The sequence below is a fragment of the Eschscholzia californica genome, unplaced genomic scaffold (genome assembly GCF_041429995.1).
Source record: "Eschscholzia californica isolate CP2 unplaced genomic scaffold, dmEscCali1.0.p SCAF_4, whole genome shotgun sequence".
Taxonomy (NCBI): domain Eukaryota; kingdom Viridiplantae; phylum Streptophyta; class Magnoliopsida; order Ranunculales; family Papaveraceae; genus Eschscholzia; species Eschscholzia californica.
Genome location: NW_028238461.1, coordinates 51,830,485 through 51,854,022, shown reverse-complemented (window position 1 = coordinate 51,854,022; position 23,538 = coordinate 51,830,485). Strand labels below are relative to the sequence as shown.

The following is a 23,538-nucleotide window of genomic DNA, read 5'->3' as shown; positions in this document are numbered from 1 at the left end:
CCGAGCATAACGGATAAATTCTCAATTTGTTCGTTCAGACATATCGGGCGGGCACTTGACAAAGTTTGGTTGTCAGCTGCCCGTTTGTGCTCGCCTTAATTGTCGGGAAATCCGAGTACCGGAGCGGTCAGACTCAAGCGCAATTTTTATTTTCTTTTGCTTGAATGCCCATAAAAGATACTTATTAGAATTTCGCCCAAGCAGAACCCATTGAACGTAGTTTCACATTGTAAACTCTTTGAGATGAAAGAGACACAAAATTTTATAAATAAGAAACGTAGCATTTCCATACATTTACGTGTAAGTGTGGAGTCTAAATACTAACTATATTTATTGATTGTAACTATCTGTATGCAAATAAAATGTCTAAGTAAGTCAAAAATATCATTCGGTCAGGCTTATCGATCGGGTTTGGGCGGATAGTGTCCGTCTAAATTTGGCGGTCCGGACGGACAGTGTCCGTCTCCGACACCGGGCGCCCATGGTCACATCGGGCTCGTGTTGTTCCTGAGTGGATCCGGACTCCGAGGTCTTTTTCCCAACCCTAAAGAGGGAGAGGGGAAGATACGTTAATGGTGGTAGTGTAGGTGGTGGCGGATGAGACGTACAGAAGAGTTACAAAAAGTATTTCAACATCAAGCAAAATTACGGCCGCCGAACCGAGGAAAGTGATGTGGAGAGGAAGGGTGAAATGAGGTAGGGGAAGGGAGGTGAGATGGAGAGCTAAACAGTGAAGTGTAGGCACGGGGCATAATTGGAACCAAATCAATTAAGAACAAATCAAACCCAGGCACGGGTCAGGCCAAAACAACTAGTTGATCATTGAGGACGAAAACAAAATTAACTCGTATACTTATGGCTAATTTAAGCAAAATTTGTTGGTACAGCTCTCAGCAACTATACCATAACTTACAAAATACCGATAAGAAGATCTCCTAATAAATAAATGGCACCATTTCGACAAAATAAATAAATAAATGACACAATTTCAACAAAAAATAAATAAATAAATGACACCATATAATGATCAAGGTCGAGAAGCAAGACCACAGAACCTCCTGCCATGACTTTCTTGCGAAGGATTCTTTTCAGGAACTGAAGTCCTCTTGTATTTTCGCAACTTTTGCTGATAATATACCCGCCATTGTCCAAATGAAGAACATAAATAAGGATGAGAGACATCATCAGCTATGAGGCCTCAGTCAGTTTCAACCGAGGAACGATATTCATTGATTGCAGCTCCTGCATTTTCAAATTGAGTTTGAATGAGCATATTATTAGCAATCGTAACCACACCACCAATACCATAATAAATATACAAAACCATTACAACCCATACTACTTGTGAATGATAGAATCTGAGAATAGTCCCACTAGGACAAAGGGGAACTCTCATAACTAATAATATAAAGTCTACGTCCTCTCTACCCATGCCAATTGGTTGGGGTTTGTCCACGAACTTCAGAATATAATGTCTTTCGATTCGGTATGCTTTTCAAAGAAAGCTCAATTCATATACATTTGAAAGTGCATCTAGTGTCTCACAGAAGGGCGATTATGCACCTTGATCGAAGTGCTTAAGCAATGAAATCTTTACACTCACCTGGAATAAGAGCTTGCAAGCATATGGGAGTTTCATTGTAGAAATATTATCCCCATTTTCGCAAGTGGAACAAACACCACTTTTTATCTTATAGTTGTAATAACCTAGCATACCACACACCCGACAAACCTGCACAAATGCAACGGTTCGTTTAGTAAACTATCACTACTGTGTCCTGAGTGTGATAATAGACAAGATATGTGAAACCGATAAAACACACTCTTAGTATTACAATCAGATCTTGGAATCAACCAATATGCAGTTAAAGAGATTTCAACATTGTATCATTTTCAATTGCAGATACTGTCGTTGCTAGGACGTAAAATTAGAACTACCTCAACACAATACTGGAAAGGCAATTATCCATACCTGAACTTCGAAAGGATCACTAGAAAGCATTAAGCGTTCAAATATCAGCATACTAGCACCATAAGCAATCAAACAATCACGTTCCATTTCTCCTAGTCGCAATCCTGCAAGTCTCAAACAATTAACTCAAGCTTTTCAGGAAGTGTAACTCTAAACAATATGTAATAAAATTCAAGTTTTAGAACCTCCATTTCGGCTTCTCCCTTCTGTAGGCTGTCTGGTTAGATTAACACGGGGTCCTCTAGCACGAGCATGCATCTTATCGAGGACCTAAATCAAGACACGAATTACAATGCAAGAAAGAGTAAGAATCTGGTGGAGTAACAATACACATGTAAGAAAAAAGAAAAAGAACTTGGGGACTGCCCAAACGAGCAAGTTATCTGGGCAACATAATAAGAAAATTGTGAAGTCACCTTGTATATAAAAAGAGTAATTAGAGGTCATAATTTGCCGTTTTTTAAGTTACCTTTTAAAAGGAGTCCTAAGAGTGTTAGGTACTCGGGTGCCGGGTAGCAAGTTTTGGGAATCTGAGTGTATTTTAGAGTCCTTGACAGAGTTATCTACAGTGTTCTACACAAAGAGCTATAACTACGAATTTAACATGCAACTGGAGAGGAACAAGTAATTTATTAAATTTTATTTTACAATTTCTTTTCTTAATATAATCATTCGCAGTCTCAAAGAAAAAGTATGCCTTTATGAAATATCTAATTAATCTACATATGGTATAAGTTTATTTGAAGAATTATGAATTTAGAGAAATATACTCTTGTTTATCTTAAAGGGAGAAACCTAAGACAAGCTTGACAATAGTACCTTAAATTTTAAGGAGAATCAAAAGTTTTACGTGCCCAAAACCCCAGTCATTTGAAAGGAACAAATATCTTTCTATAAAAACTTGTGGCGGGTAAGGTTCGTTGTTGCACAATATTTATTCAGATCACGCTACCTCTACTGACTACGTCACTACAGTATGATCAGCCAAGAATAAAATGCGACAAGACCAAAACATTAGAATCTATCGGATTTCATAAAACAAACTGAAAAAAAAAATCTGACCATGTGTTTTAGCTTCTGGTAGTAGATTGGCCCCATGAAAACATATGCCTGCAGCGGGCAACCAGTGATACCTGGAATATAGGACAGGGTTACAATTGGAAAACAAGTAATTCATGATTCAAACATCAAAAGATCATCATAACATAAGTCATAACCATTTCAAATCCATGCAGATGTGCAAGTGAATCATCAAATTGTGGATACCAATTGAAACCAAGAAACAACGTCATTAAAACAAAACCTAATGAATTAGAAATTAAAGCATTTAGGAGGAAAGCATAAAATTACTGGATGATACTTCTCCTTGCGAGTAGGAATCAACCTAGAACTCTTGGAGCATTCTCAACATTTCAACTAGATAACTCCCTAACTATCTCAAGGTGCAAAAATTAGATGCAAGTAACACAAGAGAAATCCACTATATCGAAGTCTAATACATCAAACAAGTGGCATTTGCGCTACCACAAATTTCATTTACATAGCACAGTGAAAGAAAGATATTCAGTCAATCATCATTATTAAGAGCATCTCCAACGTGGGCCGGGCGCAGGCTATAAATTCAAATTTATGGCCTGCGCCCGGCCCTCCAGTGAGAGTCAGCTGGGGCGGAAGCCCCAGCCGATGCTTCAGTCGCCCCTAACATTAGGGGCGACTGAAGCAGTCCCCAACATGACCGTTGGGGGACCCCTCCCAGCCGTTGGATTTGCTCCAACGGCTGGAAATGGGTTCAACCCCTATAAATAGGGGTTGAACCCATTCTTTCATCTCCCACTCTCTTCATCTCTAATTTCTTTCTCTCTTTCTTTCAAATTTCTTTCTCCCCATTTCATTTCTATCTCTCTTTTAATTTCTTTCTCTCTTTCTTTCAAATTTTTTCTATCTTTTCATTTGTTCTCCCATGGATCCATTAGACATCAAAGAGTTTGACAACCAAAGTTATATGGAAATGTTGTCGTCCCCTAATTCTATTTACCCGTCGGCTCAATTAGGAGTTGATGATTATGAAGTATGTGAGGATTCTTGCGTGCAAGAGGGGACGACTTCAACAAAGATAACTAGACAGTAACCGTATAAGCCGGATGAAGATATTTTACTTACTAATTGTTATTTGAAAATCACATTTGATGCGGTTGTGAAATAGTCAAAAATATAAAGTATTTTGGCAAAAAATATCGGATGAATATAACGAGAGTTTAAAGTTTCAACGCACACTTAGAAGTTGTAAATCTCGTTTCAGTGAGATAAGCTCGGAATGTCAAAGTTTTATACCTACTTTGAGGATAATAAATAAAGTTTCAAAAAGCGGGGAAAACGATTATAACCGGGTAATTATTTCAAACTTTTTAATTTTTTTTTTTTAATCTTTTCACTTCATAGTATATACTTAATATATATTTTGTTTATTTCAGTACAAAGAGCACTTGAAATGTATAAAAAAAATCACCAAGGAAAAGGGTTTAGGTTCCAACATGTTTACAAAATTTTGATGGCACACAACAAGTGGATGGCAGACGTGCCAGGAGAGTCAACATCCGGCAAAAGAGATTCTAATACCAATCCATCGGAGGAAAGACCAATTGGCCGTAAACAACCAAGCAAATGCAAGAGTTGACGAACCATCCACACATTCTACTGCTTCAAAAACTCAAAATGAGGGATATTGGGAAAAAAGATATGAAGAATCCCAACAGAGATCAACAACTTTGACGGAAGCTGTACGGGTTCAATAAGAGACCCTACGGATGCAACAAGATTTTCTACAAGCAGATAAGAAACACAAGAACCGACAATATGGGATTGACTTAATGAAGATTGATGTTAGGTCTCTCGACGAACATGCTGCACGAATGCTTATAGCACCGCGAGAAGCTTGGTTCAATGGTCAACCACGAGACCCAAGAAACCCCTTTTAGTTATTTTTAATTAATTTTTCTATTGTTGTTTGGTCGTATTTAAGTAGTTTAAATTTTTTTAATCAATTATTAGTTGTAATCAATGTTTTCTAAATTGAATTTTATTAAGTAAATTGGGAAATTTCATTTTCAAATTTTCGGCCTCAAGACAGGCTGAGGCTGGAGCTGAATTTTAGAAGCTGAGCTGAAGCCAAAAATTTTGGGTGAAAAAGTGTTTTTTTCGGCCTAAGACAGACTGCCATTGGACTTGCTCTAAATGGTATAGACCGTATACTCAATCCATTGAAAACATACAGGAATCTTTACGAACCAGGGTACTTTTTTTGGGACTATATTTAACATGAATTGAAGCCCAGATATGTTCCACCGAAGTGCACGACATCTGTATTAGGTTACTGAAAGGGACAAGACTATGTACACATTGTTTGTCTGTCTATTGCTACAAAAGAGAGAATATAGATTTACATTGTGCATTCTCTTTATAGTTTCATCTAGCATTTTATCACATAAAAATTCCGTGGTTTACACCCTTCAAGTGATGATATGGTGTTTCATTTTGAACTGAAAAACCTTTCAAGTGAAACATTTACTAGCATTCTATAAACACATCTTTACGTGGTTTATACCCTTCTATGGCTCATAAACTATTGTTCATTCTATACACGTAATTTTTTCCTTTCTTCCAGTATTACAGTATTACTAGGCTTATGAAATTTGAGCTCTACCAGGCCTAATCGTTGTTGTGACATGAAATGCACGCGTCACGGAATCAACCAATTCTACAGTAAATTTTTTGAAGGAATATAAAAACCTGAATAGATGAAATCTTTGCCGTTGTAGCTAAAGCCATGCTTCACAAGGGTGTTACTGCCACAAACCGAAATATATATTAAAATGCTGTAAGCTTGATAAATAATGTATAGGTCCAAGGTAAAAGCAAGAAAGTCAAAGAGAATAATACCTAATTACTTCAACTCTGTCAGCATGGCCACTTGGTTCCCCAAATGCACTACCATAATGGAATCTACCACAAGAAACCCCAGCTTTGCTACCAAGAAGCTCTATCATCTTCCCTATTGTCATTCGACTGATGGTCACAAGAAAAATGGAAGAACGATATGTGAAATTAGTAAGATCAGGCTATTTTAGGGCTACAATTATGAGCCAAATCTTTTTAACGGCCTCCAAGATAACAAATGAAAACAGAATGTCTTAGTAATAAGGATACATCAAGAAAATGAAAGATTGAAATTAACTGGCTCGTGCTACAAAATTAACACCCAGATAGAAGAAGTTGCACAAGTACTTAGTACAATAATCAAAACCTAAAATATCATTATACCCTTGCTTAGTGCCAACAATAGATCTTTTAAACACTATCAGCGGGTATAGCTGGCTCATGTTACTATAGTTAATTGTTCAAAAATATCGGGTATAGCTGTTTAGCACCATATGCGAATGTAAAAATTTAGAAACTGAACCCATAATTACAGCGAAATTACTTGGGTGATGACCCAAGCTTCCCCCTCCAAACAGATTAAAATTCACACTCAAGATCCGTCCGTGCTGCATATTATTAACGAGGGAAATATCACGCGAATACACCCTTGCATGTCTCATTTATTAGAATAAATCATTACCATCGTCAGATATCAGGGTTTGAAATGCCAATACATTTTTGCTTAGGAAGAATCAATTACCTGACCACTCCTTTATGAATCTTACTTTTTCTTTCCTTCGTTTTTTCTATCCCTACTCAAAATGGCCTTATTACAGTATGTCCCCATGTGTGAAAGGAAATGTTCGAATATAGCAGTGTTTACATAGTAAGAGATGTTTCATAAGTCCTAAAGGCCAAAACATGCTATTTGAATAAGAGATTTCAGAAGCAACATGCAATTACAAACTGAAGGTCAAGAAAAGTAAAAATATACAGGAGGAGCTTACCTTGGAAACCCATGAGGATTCATAATTAAGTCAGGGCATATACCACGCTCTGAAAATGGAAAATCCTCCTGCGGAAGAATGGTACCACAAACACCTTTCTGCCCATGTCTACTGCTAAATTTGTCACCAACCTGTGTGAAAAAAGAGACACAGTTAGATAAACTGAAAACAGCAGGATGTATTATGATATGAATCTACCATGAGAGGAAATTTCAGGTCTAACAATTTAACAGAAGTATTTCATGTATAGACTTACCTCCGGTCTACGAGTTTCACGGATTAGGAACTTGATGCGTTCATTCCCGTCTTGGTCTGTGAAAAGGGCTACTCTGTCAATCACTGATGTCTCTCCCTTGGGCCCTTTGTACTTCTGTGCAGCAGGATTGTAATTCCTAGATAACCAATAAAAGGTAAGACAAATGGTTCTTACAGCAAGTACAACTACGCTAAATATTTCCACCTAAACTTACACAACAGCACTGTCGGTACTTGATGGCACATATTTATTGAGAAGAACCTCATCAAAACTAATTTTTTCCCCAGGAGATGCTATTCCATCATAGTCCAGTTTCTGCACAGAATACAAATAATTGAGACTTATAAGCAACAAAATACTAAATTAAAATCTTATGTACATATAAAAAATCAAAAAGGCAAGGAACAATTAGGAGTTTGAAGTGAGGTCCATATCACAGCTAAATGACAACATGTGGATTTGATTTAAGAAAAAGATTTGTACAGTCAACAGCGTTCCTCAAATGACCTTTGCAAAAAAAAGATAGGAAAGATGGTCACAATTTTCTTTGCAGAAACAAGATACTCCAAAAAAAAAAAAAAAAAACTATCTATATATAGACTTCATCGTACTGTAAATTCTAGCTTGCAAGTTACAAGATTTTAAAAGAGTGGTAGAATCTGTGCATATAGTGGGAGAGAAGGCGAAACGAAAATAATACGTATGTAATATCCATGGACCAAATCGACATTTTTGTTCTAATAATATAAACAATTAAACTAGTAACAAGTACACAAAAGCCTACAATAGGATATATGAAGAAAGTTGTTACAACACAGGTGATTGAAACAGTAACAAGAAACAGGGAAGGGGCATCGTTACCCCCACAAGTTTCCTAGAAGAATAGATAACAGCACAGAAGTTCATTGCTACATATCATGTTCATAACAAAGAAAATATAAAACCTGCTGGTCTTGTTTTTCTTTTTCTCGTGGTGCAACTGTATCTTGTTTACCATTTTTATACTTCTGAAGGATGCATGATGTCCTGTCCATAGAGAATAGTCAATGAAATATCTTTAGTACAACCTAAAGAGGCATAACTTATATGTAACATTATGCATTTAAATAAGAACTAGAATTCAAAAAGCAATTTGAAATTAACAGGTTGATACTTCTTTATTACGACACAGCGACCAAATCCACGATCAAGTGATGCTTTATTCATAACTATTGCATCCTCAATATCGTAACCACTATAACTCATAACAGCAACTGTTGCATTCTGGCCTGCTCCAAGCTTATCGTACCCAACCTGAGAACAAAATATTTTGCTTATATGCTATGTCGCAATGATTGCATAAATGCATAGTATGAAAAGCCATAAGAGTTCTAACCAGTTCAATTGTTCTTGTAGTCAGTAATGGCCTCTGAGGATATACCAAAAGGTAAATTAACGAATCCATCCGGGAAAGCTGCAAAAATTGATGAAAACATGAACTTCAGTTAGATAGAGATAAGGGATCATAACTATAAGAAATGAGAAGTAGAACTATATAATTATCAAATAATACAACAAAGAGATTCAATGTTGAAATCACATGAAATAAATATTAAAATGGAAAAGGAACTAGCTGGAAAAATCAATTATAAGTTCGATAAGATGTAGTAGTATTAATAAAAACCTAAATATCTGTTGTAGAACTTAAAAAACAGCTCCACATAACTAAGTACGAAAACAACCAGTGCCGGATTATATCCAAGTTCAATCCACCTCGTACATGATAGTTTTTAAACCTTGTAATGTTCTTTTCTGCGACATACACAGTAATGGGGACTTAGGAACCCTCATTACGAAACTACTTGCTCATGCTTCATTCCACATACGAAACTACTAGCTCATGCAGTCCTGAATAAGGATCCCATCCCCGTCGCTGTTTGAGTATATTGACCAAAGAGCAACAAGAGCAGTCTCTATTGAACATCCCAACACTTCTATATTATTAACACTCAGAAACAGTAGAATTTCCAAGCAACAGCAGTCACAACAGTCGTTCATAAGTTTTTTGAACCTGCAGTTATCACTTGAAGTCTGTAGAATATGTTGTATTTTACAGTTTGTTTGATAAATAATATAGGGGCGTAGAATACTTGATCACTAAAACACATCGACTCCATACATTTTAATAGGGAACTATGGATAAAAGGTATTAATACCTGGTTATAAGCAATATTTCCCATTGCTTGTTTTCCCATTGCACACTACAAGAAATGGTACAGAGTTTACGATCATTTAAGAAATTCCAGAATGCTAAATGTTACTTCTGCCTCTAAAACAAATATGTACAGACCTGATATGTATTTCTTGGTGACTGATTATGGTGAGGATAGGGAATTAACCCAGCAATAACACCTAAAATGGTGAAAGGCTCAATTTCAATATGAGTTGTTTGAGGTCCAGCTTCTCCTTCATAAAGCGCAATCTAGGGACATATCAACAACAATTACGCGTTGTACAGTAATGTCATTATTAATAATCAAATGACTTCATACAAAAGTAAGCTCCATATACTATAGTAATGCACAAACCAAAGAATTATTTTGTTCGTTGACATCAAGATACTCGACCAATCCTTCACGCAAAAAATCACTGAATTTGCAAGCACCATCCTTGAAAAGAAAAAAGGGGAAGCTTAGGGTATTGTTAGATTAAAACAAGATTTTTCAGGAAAAATAAATACACTAGACATACCCTCAACTCCTTCATATGGATTTCTTTTATCCTTGATCTACCCTTGTCAGCAATGACCACTGGGCGACATACACGACCTCCATCCGAAGCAATGTAAACACAACGCTACCAGACATTTCATCGAAAGTATCAGACATGCAATCAATACTAAAGACGACTAGACTGTTAATAGTACACCAATTACAACGATAAGAATTTGGTCTTTCATTTCCTTTTCTCTGCCAATTAATTGGCAATCCTGATATTATTAGCTCTGGCGTCTCCATGCATAAAAAAATTAATAACCACTTTTGGTGCATTCCAACTAAAGAAATTAACCTCTCGAGGAGACCGTAAGAACTATCGTCCTTCGTCATAATCAATTAAATTCATATTAGTATAAAGCAAGTATGCAACAACTAAGACTATAGCACCTGGGTCAAGTTCATTAAATAAGCAATTCCAAGTGGATCCGACGTTTTGCCAAGGAGAAGGATGCCTTGTGGCGCAAGATCATTTGCCGTAAGTATGGAGAAGATAAAGGAGGTTGGTCTTCAACAATCCGTATGGCTACGGGGTGTGGAGAGGTATTGAAAACAGAATGGATCAGTTCAACAAATTAACCAAATGGAAGCTAGGGAACTGCAGGAGCATAAAATGTTGGCACGATAAATGGTGCTCCACCATTTGCTTAAGAAAAAGATTCCCAGCAATCTTCCATGTCACAACTACGAAAGAAGCCTCGGTTGATCAGTTATATAATCCTAGCCGTAGGAGCTGGAACATTATTCTGCAACGAAAACCGAATGATTGGGAAGTTCCTATACTCGCTAACCTGCTGGGCATCCTCGACATCGTACACCCCAATGAAGAGGATGGCATAAGGTTTTGTTGGGCGAGGAAGATAAAGACCATATCGTTGGACCAGGATGATTTGGGCTGCTTGTCTTCATAAACTCCCGACAGTTGACCACCCGAAAAAGAGGGGTTGCTCCAGCTAGTGAATAGATGCATTCTTTGTAAGGAGCCGGAAACAGACAACATGCCACGTTTTGTTCAATTGCAAAGGAGGTTTGAAATCTGATTCCCCCTTGCAACCAGTTGGTGCCTTTGGAAGGATAGGAACGTTAAGATCTTCACAGAATCCAGTCCTCATAATGTAACAGAGGTGGAAGACGTAAAAGGGTAATTCTCCATTGGAATGGAAACTCGAAATGGGTAAATCTAAATCATATTACGACTTTGTTCACAAGCGGGTAGCTATGATGATATAACATAGCTGCCCAAGGTCCCTTGATTTTTTTCTTTATAAATTCATTTGAAGTTTCATTAGAAAAAAATCAGTCACATGCAAGCAACAAGTAAACAACCTGAACTGCACAGATACAAGCCTTACGTAACTGAAATGCTTTGCTAGTAACGGTATCAATTTGAGCCGTCAAAAAGCCAGAACCAGAATACACTTGTACATAAAAATCAACAACCCAGTACATGTGGTAGGAAATTACCTGTTTTTCATTTACAAATACACTGACAAACTCCCCAATTCTTCCCAGTCTCCGCAACTTTCTCATGGCATTAGCAAAATGCTAAAACAAAGAAGTATCAGATAAGGCCTTCAAGAAAAATTTGAAGAAATAAATGAGAATCATATATACTAATAGACACATACTTGTGGCTTCATGTGCTTGCCAAGAATAAGTCCATTCAAAATGATCAAAAATGACTTTGGCGTGTGAAGTTCTTCTGCAGATAACAACTCCAGATCTTCAACGCCCAAACTGTAACACTGGTGCATACACATTTGCATATAATCATGTCATTAACAAACCCAAGCATGTATGGCATACAACAATGAAATAGTAAATAACAGATTAAACATTGGGTCAAGCAGTAGTAAATATATTTCTTGCAGACTATGTACAAATTACTTGGAACACTCTTGCCCTCAACGTGGCATCGAGGTCTATTAAACAAGGGAGATGGAAGATGATAACCTACTAGTCGTGTCAGCATATGTCAACTGTCAAGAGACAATTGCTTATAGCAACTAGCACTTCCTTCTAAGGGTATACTTCTCTCTCTATTGCTTTCTATTTATTTGTTTGCTTGTGTAATAACTAATAATGGTCCCAGTTCTAGTTATGCTAATTTACAAGCCTACGTTAGTTGGTAACCAAAGCTACGGAATTCTTGCGATACACACTGCTCATAAAAATTGCTGAAAAACTGCCAGAGAGGAAGTGACCGAACAGATTTAGTTTCTCCAAGCTATGAATGATAAAAAATAATCACATAGTTATCCTTAAGGACTTCGCCATACAACTATAAAAGAAAATTATGGTTTCTGATGGATAAATGGTAATATTTAGCTCGTTGTAAGTACACACCAGAGAAATTAAGGGGCCTTCCTCTTCATCAGTCGTAACATGAGTCATCAAGGCCAAATTTTTTACAAGACCGCAAGATTCCCCTTCAGGAGTATCACATGGGCAAAGCATACCCCACTGTTCCAAGAAGAAGACAATATCCATGTGTAAATGATTAGAAAAAGCCTGAGTCACATTTTTGTAGAAACAAAGTAAGCTTAAAAATCAGAAAAGAAAGGAGAATCTAACCTGACTAGGTTGCAGTGCTCTTGGTCCACTCACTTTTCTGGACTTCTCAAACTGTGGCTGGATTCTTGTCATGTGTCCGACAGTTGAAATGAATGAAAGACGGGCCAGCACCTGTGAAGGCAGAGATATAACATCTTAAGTTATAAGTAAGACACTGAATGTATTGGAAAGAAAAAACCAGGGACAAAGATAACCTGTGTCATTCCCTTCTTATGCATCTTAAACCTTTTTAGATCCCAATTACCAGTAGACATGGCCCTCTCCAAGCCGTGGGTGATAACATCACTTTTAAGTTGCTACAAACAATTGCAACAAAATACAAATTGAATACATCATTCCAAAAGTATAATCCATGGGCCACAGTCTAGTCATATTTGTGCAACGCACAATTTCAAGCGATGTCTGCTTCCCGCGTAGATTCATAAGCATTTAATGGTTATACACACATAGAGAAAAACTAAATAAACAGACGAATCGTGAAATACTAGAATTAGATATTGCAGACTGCAGTCAATACTCAATAATGTAAATAACCCTAGAGGAAGCTATAGCATGTACAGAATTGAGGAGGCTCCAAGCACAAATATGCAAATATCCCGTTGATCAAAACCGTTATGTTTGTTTATGTTTGAAAACTTAGCTTTTTTCTTGATTATTCTAGTTAACTCGAGTTCAGTATTTTTGTAAAAAAAATTTGAATGAATATATTAATAGAAAAAGAAAATTTACAAACAATGAAATGCCTATTGAATCATGCTAGCATGTTACATTATCCATATCTTATAGTCTTTAAAATTCCTTGCGCAGAGGAAAAAAGTTCCTCTCACTTTTTCTCTATATATATATATATATATAGAAAGTTAAATTCATCTCCTTCAAAATTTTATTGTTCCTATCCTTTCATATGTTCCACACTATTGGTATGGGCACCAGGTTCTATATGTCTCACACTATTCCTATCCTTCCATATGCTCCACACTAATTCCGATCCTTCCTTAAAAAATTTAGTGTTCCTATCCTTCCATATGTTCCTCGAGTTCAATATTAAATCTCATAGTTTATCATTATTCATACACATAAAATTTTTACTTGCTTGTTTGTACCTACACTTTTACATAAAACGTGAGATGCTAAGACTGGTATAGTCTCTGAGGCACCAAGACAAAAAATATTAACGAAATTTCTAATATGTCTCACAACTTGAAACCCCAATTTCGGGCCCACCATAGCACTGATAATTTCCACAACAAAAACACTCACCCAGCGAACTCGCAACTACGAGTAGGGGTTTATCTCAAAAGACCTCACAACTATGTGGGAGAGAGTCTTGATCGAGCTACAACATTTAAGGAACCTTCAAAAGCTAATCCTTAGTGAAGGTAAACTATTGGGACCACTAAAAATACAGTCTACACTTGTAATACAAGATTTGAGCTTAAGAGAAATGAGGAATTCCTTTCTATTTTTCAAATCTGAACAAATATATTGGGCACAAAAGAATGGGAACAAGATTAACTACTTACAGAAGAAACGTTAACATTACAAGAGCGACTAGACCTTTGGAGGAGTTTATCTATTTTACTCTTGACTTCACTGATCATGGTCTTGAACAAATCCTACAGAAAAGAAATTAATGAGAAGCTGTGGACATAATAGAAAATCAGAAAACATGGAACTTCAATTGCATATGGCATACCTCAAATAGCAGGGATATCATCTGCCCAGACAGCTCCAGCCGCTTGTTTCCCACATAATCCTGTGAAAGCCGAAACAAAGAAGTGTCAATCATGAACTTGAGTTAATATTCACAATCACGGTTACAGTTGCAAGTGTGCAAAACATTTAATTCAGTTCCCATTGAACTTGCATCCTTTGACAATACTTCTCACAGGTTTTACGAACTTACCAAACTGAGACCCTATAGACCAAATTGAGAGCGACTGATTAAACGATTCAATTGAAAGAAAAAGTGAGATTGTAAGAAGCACGTTACATCATTTGTTCGAGCTATACACGTGTTACTTTTTTATGAAGACAATAAAACAGCATAAGAGTGTTTCCAAAAACGATTCTAGGGAACAACCAAGTACAGTAGATCTATATTAACAGGCAATACTGATTCCTCCAAGAAGAAATAAAAACTATATATATATATACATATATCTCTAGTTTAGGACAGGCAAAACTATATGTACAAAATCTAAGGATCTAATCTGGTGAGTTAAATATAACGATGTAATGTAAAGTTTGACCTAAGCAGCAAAACAGTATGTTAGTTTAACTCCTTCCTGTTAAAAGTTACGCAAAGTAAAATTCTTCAGTATACAGCAAATGATAGCGTAAGTCTATCATATCGATACACCAATACACCCCTAACCACACAGCAAGTACTTTGATATTATCACCTCCATGGTATTGTCATACGAGTATACAACATTAACATAATTTGAAATAGCAATATGACATGCACCAAGAGGTGTTATTTCTTGCGATCAGTTACTACGACTGAAAAACAACTTCCATTTGGTATCCTAACTCTAAGAGGATGTGAATTAAGCATTATAAGTCATCAATAACACCAAGAAACATAACTAATATGACAAAAAGATGAAAGAGCAATGCGCCAGAAATAATTAATGATTCTGTGTAATTTACCTTGTCATCCATCGCGTCCTTATTTAAAATTGCTTCCATCATACGTCTCAACATCACAGCAACATATATACATTTTGGACGGAAATTAAGTTGACGAACCTTTAGAAAATCAATATATATACATATGTATGAGTTAGCATAGAAAGGGTCAATAAAAATGAGGTAAACGAATAATTGAAAAATCAAATAAACAACTACAATAAAAATAAGCCAACAACCAAATATTTAGATCCAATACGAAACTTGAATTAGTACCTGAACTGAACTCAAATTTTTAAACATCAATAACCTGACCAATCTCAGACAGAAAAGAAACTCTAACTTAAACGTCATATAGCTCTTTATATGACTCCATCAAAAGAACTCCAACAATATCCAGAAAAACTCACTTGCTTCCAAAGATACCCAATACCTTAAGGCGCGTTTTAGATACAAAATGAACCCAAGATAATAACTTATGACCCCTAAAAGCTCTTCTAACAAAAACTACAAAAATTACATAAAAATTGAAACTGTATACTAATTATAAACGACAAATAAAAGTACCAACAGTAATTAAAAGATCTTTAAACAAAATAGGAACTCTACTTACAGCTGGGGCTCAGTCTAGAACGAGCTAATAATCGGGAAATTGATTTACATAAAAAAAAAATCTAAAAAAGACACTATAGAGTTTTTCTTCTGATTCCAGCAAGATAGAATCTTGTATGTTAAGCGACCAAACAACACTGAACTAATCAGGTCAATGGGCTTCATATTTCACAATAAAAAAGATGAAAAAAGTATACAGATCTCACTAACTACAGCTCATGTCATTTTCTAGATGCTTTGAAGTATTAGGAACACAACCATCTTTGTAGGCAAGGACGCTTTCCTATAACTCGGACTGTCTGACATGTCTAAGCCAAACGAGTTTTGTTCATTTGGTACACAACAAGATTAGATGCAGGCCATTACTTTCCTAGAGCTTGTTCTTTAATTAACGCAGTTTGATTTCTTTTTCTTTATCTAAATTTGACTTAATTGTCTAAAGGATAAAGGAATCTATAAGGGGCCTAGATGAAAAATGGTCAACCTAGGAAGAACAGAAGAAGATTAGTTACGCAATGTCCAAAATAGCTTTTATAGGACCTTAAGATATAATTTACTCATATTGCTTGGGGTTGGTCACAGATCTCTTTGGATCTTTTGCACGACTTTTTGCTTCTGAAAATCAAGTTAATAATTATTTAAATGGTGAAAAGAGGACTTACAGGAACATTAGCAATAAAAACATCACGAAGGATTTTTAGAGCTCGTGGTTCCTGTATAACAATAGTGAATAGTATATGATTTAGGATATTATGAATTATACAACAGAAACTGTTTCAACAAATGAAAGAAATGAGAAGATGGACAAAGAAGACCTGTTCTTGAGAAGCATTCCAATATGAGGGCCTATTCACCTGCAAGCAAACTTTATGAATATAAATACAGAATATACGAAATGAAAAAGCATATAGTAATACAGTATTAAATGAAACATGATTCAGCTATGTCGAAAGACTAGATATAGGTTCGACGAAATGCTATGCAGGTGGCGTTCGTTGGAAATTGAATTATGAGTCCCTTTGTTCTTTCTATAGGACATCATTTCCTATGTTAGTTTCTTTTGGCAAAAGAGTATATAATAAGGATGTGTCACTGAACAACCCACCTAAGCTGCCCACTGCTCACATACACAACCCACCTAAGCTGCCTGCTACTTAGATATACAACCCACCTAAGCTGCCTCCCTGCCCCAAATGTAATAAAAAAGGATACATGGCATAGTGAGCGGGAATGCGAGAGATGAAGTTATTTTCTAGCAAAATGTTTCTCAGAGTGTTTCCCTTGGTTTCAACTCAAGAAATCAGAGCTCCAATGGTGTCTGGAGTAATATCCTTTCGACTCTAAGGAAGCAAGTACTAACCTGTTTGTTTAATTTTTCTCTTTCTAAAAGACAGAAAAAGGAGCTCGCGACATGCTTTTACAACATATCGATTCCTTGATGACATTAACATGACACTTATCTCTGAATCTGATGATTTATCAGAATAAGCTAATAAGTTTTGAGAAAATTTACCTGCTTCTCGAGGAATTCCAGAGCCTCATGTTGAGTATATATATTCTTCTCCGCGCAATCCTAGTTTTGGACAAATAAAACCCATTAAATAGAGAACCATATTTCCTTAGATATAAATATATGTGGTGCAGCCTGGAGGCAATGTATCACAAATTACGATCAACTGAGCTAAGAAACTGATCAGTATACACCAATAACCAAGGCTTGAAAAAGAAGGACCAGTTACGCACAATACAAGGATAGAAGCAATGATGTCCGACATAAGCAAGGTTTGAAGCTTCACCCTAACTTGAAAGTTAGCAGTAATAAGTTGTGTAATATTAGGCGTAACATGCCTACAGCACAGCGGTGTATCATTACCCCGTTTTATTCACCGCTAATTGGTTAGTAACAACATTGACATGAATTGTTTGGTCACCCAATTATGCCGCATATATTCTTCATAAAAATTGGTTCAAATATTTATTCTGTATTTCTAAGAAACAATACAACAAACAAATATACATTTTTGTTTCTAGTTGACAGTAAAATTACAATAATTTTCTTCCAGTTCACAATTCCATTGTGTTACAATTACAGGTGGGAGTCGGGTCGGATCAGGTGACCGCGGGTTTAATCCCTCATTAGGTTGAGTCGGTAGGGCTCTGGAATTAATGTCCATTAAGATTATCAGGCGGACTCGGGCAGGTAATTTATTAAAAATTGGTGTCCAATCCAAGCCCTCATACCTTTTTGGGTTTTTGGGCGGTCCAAATCTTGGGTAAAACACAAGAAGTATCTTTTTGTCATGATTGTCGTCCAAATAGAGCGCTCCCGAGCCTAATAAGGCAATAAGACCGTGACCATGTTTGTTTGCAGGCTATTTATTAGGTACCATCGGGTAAATTTGATGGGTTGAGATCACGCGGAATGCCACCTCTCACTTCAAACCCCGAGTCCGGCCCGTTTATTTCATCGTCCCGGTCTAAGTTGAATCCATCTCCGCGCGTTGGTGTCCATTACGGGTTTCGGGATTCTCGGATTTTTCTCAACCTTAATTATGACGTATTACCATAGACTAACATGCTTTTCAAATAATCGTGTGTAACGCACAGCTTATATTACAAGTTTTACCTGAATTGAAGGCAGAAGCAGGTCCCCATATCGAGGATCTCTTCCTATCATTTGCACTACCTCCTGGTCGCTCTCCATTCCCATAGCCTTCAAAACTACCATGATTGGAATCTACAGGAGGACATGAAACCACAATGAGTTGTACTCCCCACACCCCCCACCCCCAAAAAATGGAAGTTACAACTATGATAAGATTAATAAACTATGATAACTATGTGACAGACCGGTTTCTTAAATGTACTTAGTTCCAAAAACAGCTTGTCTTTGTCCATGCAAATAACTGTCTTGCTCTTTGTCTCCTCTGTGCTGCTAGTTACGGACGCTGATACACTATCACAAGACAGATACAATTACGAAAGAAGATTAGAGTCACAAATCGAATGGTTAAGTGCCACCAGATTTAATAAACAGTTCCACATGATGCTAAACAAAATGAAAGAGTAATAAATGAGGAAATCTACCAGAAAAATTGGAACCATATACCTCGCAATCAAGTCCTTACACTAAGAACATGCCATGTAACGATGAAATGAAATAATCAAACAAGTTAACAATATTTTTAAAAAAGCATGGTTCTGTTAATAGGTCCAAAGGCAACGAATGATTACAAGAATAGATGAAAAAACACTCAATTGCCCAACATAGCTTAGCTCAATGACACACTCCTCACATAAGAAAGGTGTTCCACTTAGACAAGACATGAAAAATCTCGAGCTCTTTATATATGTGAGACCACACAAACATATTAAACTTAAACTCTAAAATGATAACGTCTAAGTCGTCCATCAAGTCCTAAACAATTATCATTGTTTTGACTTCTCCAGTAAGGACATGGCAGCTATGTTCATGGCTGAGCATTTAAACATGACTTGTACACGTCAACGCCATATGCTACAATGTAGAAATACGTACACAATGTAATGAACATCACTTCAGTTGTACCAATAGCCAAAAAAGGAGGCAGAGCGAAACAGAAAATAGTATGATCCTATACTTGCTCAGCAGACTTTAACAATACGGCGTAAAGATATAAAACAACTTCAGGTTTGGTAAACAAAAAAATTTCTTGCCAAGGAATTCATTTACTGTTACTGACCAACACAACTAACAAAAATCAGCACTGAATTGAGAAAGAAAAACAACACTACTGCGAAACAACTTACCGTGACTTCTTGTCCTTCTCAATAATTATTCTGTTCTTCGATAGTTGTTCTTGTATTAAGATCACCTATAAAGAATTTTATTAGAGATTTTCTTACTAAGGAATGTCAAAGTTAACAGCAATTTGAATTTTGTACGAGGTTAAGGTATTTCAATATCCAAAATCATAAATAAGCTAATGTGGCCATCTAATGACGGTGAGCTATTATTATCATTAATCTGAATGCAACCAATGCAGACAATGAAGATCTTTTAATTTTCTCTTTTGGTTTTTGGAACTGTTAGAATCTGATGACTTCAATCACAGAGATGTTTAGGACAAACAGTTAGCACACAATCACCAATACCTTAGTATCTTACCTGCATAGAAGGACAAAGGTGCTATTTGATGATGTTTGGTAATTTGAGTAACTAAATTTTGTGATATACTAATATTTTTTTTTTTTGAAAGGAATAATATACTAATATATATTTTATTTAGGTTTAACTGACAATTTTCTTATGAATAATGTACATCAAACAGGCATTTTCTATTATATAACTATGATATGTCATACAACCATATGTTTCAATATAATATCGGGGCTCATCTCTCCTCCCTAGAGCTAGACGAGGGTAACAAATTTTCCATGGTGGACATATTCTCACTAAATACCAAATAGATTAAACAATACAAATTTTAGCCGCACATGGGAATATGGAGAAGATTAACATGAGAAAATCATAGTTTTACCTTCTCATTTCCTTTAATTACAAAATATCCACCGGGATCAAGGGGGCACTCACCTACCATATAAAAAATAATAATTCAATATAACATGTCAACAAGCAGCAGAGTTAAAAGGTTTTTGCATCACTAACCCAGTTTGGCAAGTTCTTCTTCATCCTTTCCATTCAAAACACAACGACAGCTGCGTAGCATTATTGGCATGTATCCAATTACTATCTCATTCTGCAAAAAGCATTGCTGTTAAACAGTTTAAAACGCCCACACATATCTAAACATTAACAAAAAGGTCAAGTAGGACAGTTGTACCGAATCTCTCACTATTTTATCCCCGCTTCCATCGGTGTACAATACTTTCACCTTTATAGGAGCAACATACCTACAAGAAATTGCAATTATAAATCACGTGTAGCATAAAAAAAAAATCATGAAGTAGTTGAAACTACAAGCGTGTTAATCTTCAAAATAATTCATTCTTCTTGTTTGTCGAGTAATAATAGATCATGCGGTAACTTCGCCAAAGCTAGCAACAGTGTTGCTAGCTTGTCAAGTAATAACAAATATAAATGCAAAAAAAGAAAGTTATAGGCTTGAAGGATCAAACATTACGTACGTCCTGTCCGAGAGTCGACATCCTTGGGGTGTGAGATCTTGATTACTTTGATCTTCCTGCATAGAGGGCTTTCCTATACAGACATCAGTGAACCTAAAACCAAAAAAGAAAAGATGGATCTCTCACGTTTACATTCGTGTAAGTGGAGAATACAACTCATACATATATATATGTAACGTGGAAAAGATCCTAAACTGTGAAGTAATTGTTTCAAAAGAAAACGAGGAAGAATATTATTACTTTATGTAAACCTTAGGATTGTACCCCGATCTGATGGTATCATTGGCACGAACAATTTTCTTGATTCCAATATTAACGAAGTAATTAAACGAATCCAAATGTTGTTTCACCAAACCTCTCACCTATAATGAAATCCAATAATAAACTCAAACTATTAGCAGAAACTAATAATACCCGAATTCCAGAAATATGAAACAAATATATACCTTCAAGAACTCAGGGAGAAGTTGAAACTTATCAACCGCCGTTTTCACCGGAGCAGCTAGATATCGTTTGTTAATTGAAGAGAAACTGTACATGAGTTCAATAGTTTATAAGAACAAAACATAATTGAATGAAGGAATCAATATGAACAACCTTTGGAGAAAAAAGTAAAACCCTAGGATTTAGTGAGCGTGGTGAATGATAGAGATACAAAAAGGAACGTACTCTTCGTCGACTGCCATGGTTCCGCAGGTTCTTGCTTGCTGCTTCTCTCTAACTTTCTCTCACTACTTCTCGATGAAGATTTAACAGCGGTGGCGCGTAATCCCGGTTTAGTGACCGGGAAAGAAAACGGAGAACTCTTCTTGAACTGTTTAAGTCTCAAAAGTTGTGGTTTTTTTTAGTACGGAATTCAAAGTTGTAGCTTCTTATAGTGAGGTTATTCCTGCCGCCTTTCGCTCCAAGACAGTTGATCCAAGACGATGGCCAGATTGACATTTAATAAACCGATGGGGCAGGCACCCGGTAAGTTAGGAGGCCCTAGGGTCTGGTCCGTGCCGCATTTTCTGTAATTATATTACGAAGGAGTAATAAAAATACAGTAAAAATGGTAATGAGTATTGAGTAGACTTGAGTGTTGCCGAAAATTAATTGTTTTTTTTTTGTTGCCGAAAATTAATTGTTTGTTTTGTTCTAGTTTATTTTCCATTTTTTCTTTGTGAACGATTTTTATTTGTTTCTTGTAGCAAAATTTCAAACAAACTCTTTGTGAATTTTTGTCATTTAATTTGTAGGTTTACATATTAGTCGTATGTGTTTCATATTATTTTCCAGAATTTTAAATCAATTATGTAAGAGTGTTACAAAAAAAATGGTGGCTTTGGTCGAAAACATATGTGAAAAGTAAAATTATTAGCCGACTTCAAACTCTTCCAATAATGAAGTTTATCTAATACAAACCTCTGTTAGTAGTGTTTGAATTAGATATGAATTCTATTTTCAATTTAGTCCGTGAAAACTTTCATTTTAGCTCTTATTTTGATACTATTAAATACCAAAAATATATTTGAAGATTAATAGAAAAAGATAAACTTTTGAGCTCTCTAAGAAGTTTTTCATGAATACCAACCCCCATACATTTGTGTTAGTCGCATTTTAAGATTTGGCTCTAAAGTATTTTACTACTCCATGTAATTATAGAAAAGTTAAAAGGGTTATTTTTCAAATAGCCCCCAACGGTATGACCGTCTTCCTGTCTAACCCCTACTTTATCGAAAATACTCGGATGAGCCCATTTTTCAGGTACCGTTATAAGTCCTTTAACTAGTCATCGCCTCTCTGTCTTCCATCTCATCACCTCTCTCTGCCACCTTATCTTCTCGCCACCTCATTGTCTTCACCGACGAAGGTCACCGGGCGAGAGACTTTTGAGGGAGTTTTCCCAATCTATGTCAGACACATTGATTTCCATTCAGGATTAATCTCTCTTCTTATTTTTTTGAGTAATTTTTTTTTATATTTATATTTAGGCCAGCACTTTGGGGAAAGCAAAATAGTTTCCGGGGTGTGAAATTTTAAAGGGAATATGTGAAATTTTAGAAATTTTCCGGGGAAACAAATTTTAAGGGGAATCAAACATTGCTTCTTCCTTTTCTTCTTCTTCATCATCTTCAACTCAAGCCACCATTTCCGACCACCATCTCCGACCACAACCATCACCATTTTCTTCCTCCTTATTTTATTTTCCATTTGAGGACGAGAATGAAAGGTGTAGTTTCTAAGTCAACAAAAAAATTCGAGACCAGCAAAAGTAGTCACAAGAACTAACTGTTTAAATAATTTTGCATATAACCTGTTTGATGAAATGCCCGAAAGAAGATTACAAGTGATCTCTGGAAATCTTGGTTGTCTTAAAGTTTTTGTACTATCTTGGTAGAGTGTATTTGGAGAGGGCAAGTGAAGATGAAGTAGTGAAGAACTCACAGGTGGTGAAAGCTAGGGCTAGAAATATAAGTCATAATGTCCGGTGCCTTGTGCTGAGTTCTTGATCCCGTGACCAAGAGATAAATCTGCTACTGCCCGTGACCAAGAGAATAATAGGTCTTTCATCTTTAACATTCACAGACCCATTAATATAATATGAATTCTTCTCACTGTGATTTCATGTGATGAGTCGATTTGGGTATCATCAAAACACCAAATCTTCTTTACCTCACCATGGAGATCTTGACAAACAATCATCTC

The 23,538-nt window shown here is 36.1% G+C and overlaps 1 protein-coding gene across 1 annotated transcript; it reads right to left on the bottom strand.

Moving 5' to 3' along the window:
* Positions 1 to 822: 822 nt before the first annotated feature.
* On the bottom strand, positions 823 to 21,957 carry LOC147545901 (DNA-directed RNA polymerase III subunit 2-like). Its single transcript, XM_086638424.1, has 38 exons — positions 21,520 to 21,957; positions 21,297 to 21,381; positions 21,091 to 21,212; positions 20,851 to 20,943; positions 20,547 to 20,616; positions 20,372 to 20,462; positions 20,244 to 20,296; positions 19,513 to 19,577; positions 18,574 to 18,679; positions 18,350 to 18,460; positions 17,237 to 17,296; positions 16,539 to 16,577; positions 16,386 to 16,436; positions 15,133 to 15,231; positions 14,174 to 14,233; positions 14,001 to 14,093; positions 12,672 to 12,773; positions 12,478 to 12,588; positions 12,250 to 12,366; positions 11,532 to 11,648; positions 11,368 to 11,448; positions 9,881 to 9,985; positions 9,718 to 9,798; positions 9,480 to 9,611; positions 9,346 to 9,390; positions 8,526 to 8,603; positions 8,304 to 8,443; positions 8,095 to 8,176; positions 7,365 to 7,465; positions 7,151 to 7,286; positions 6,895 to 7,025; positions 5,909 to 6,034; positions 5,759 to 5,814; positions 3,035 to 3,105; positions 2,158 to 2,242; positions 1,973 to 2,076; positions 1,604 to 1,732; positions 823 to 1,242 (listed from the first exon to the last, which is right to left on the bottom strand). Exons 1-38 carry the CDS (start codon positions 21,534 to 21,536, stop codon positions 1,189 to 1,191), a joined length of 3,399 nt encoding a protein of 1,132 aa, XP_086494550.1. The 5' UTR covers positions 21,537 to 21,957; the 3' UTR covers positions 823 to 1,188.
* Positions 21,958 to 23,538: the final 1,581 nt, after the last annotated feature.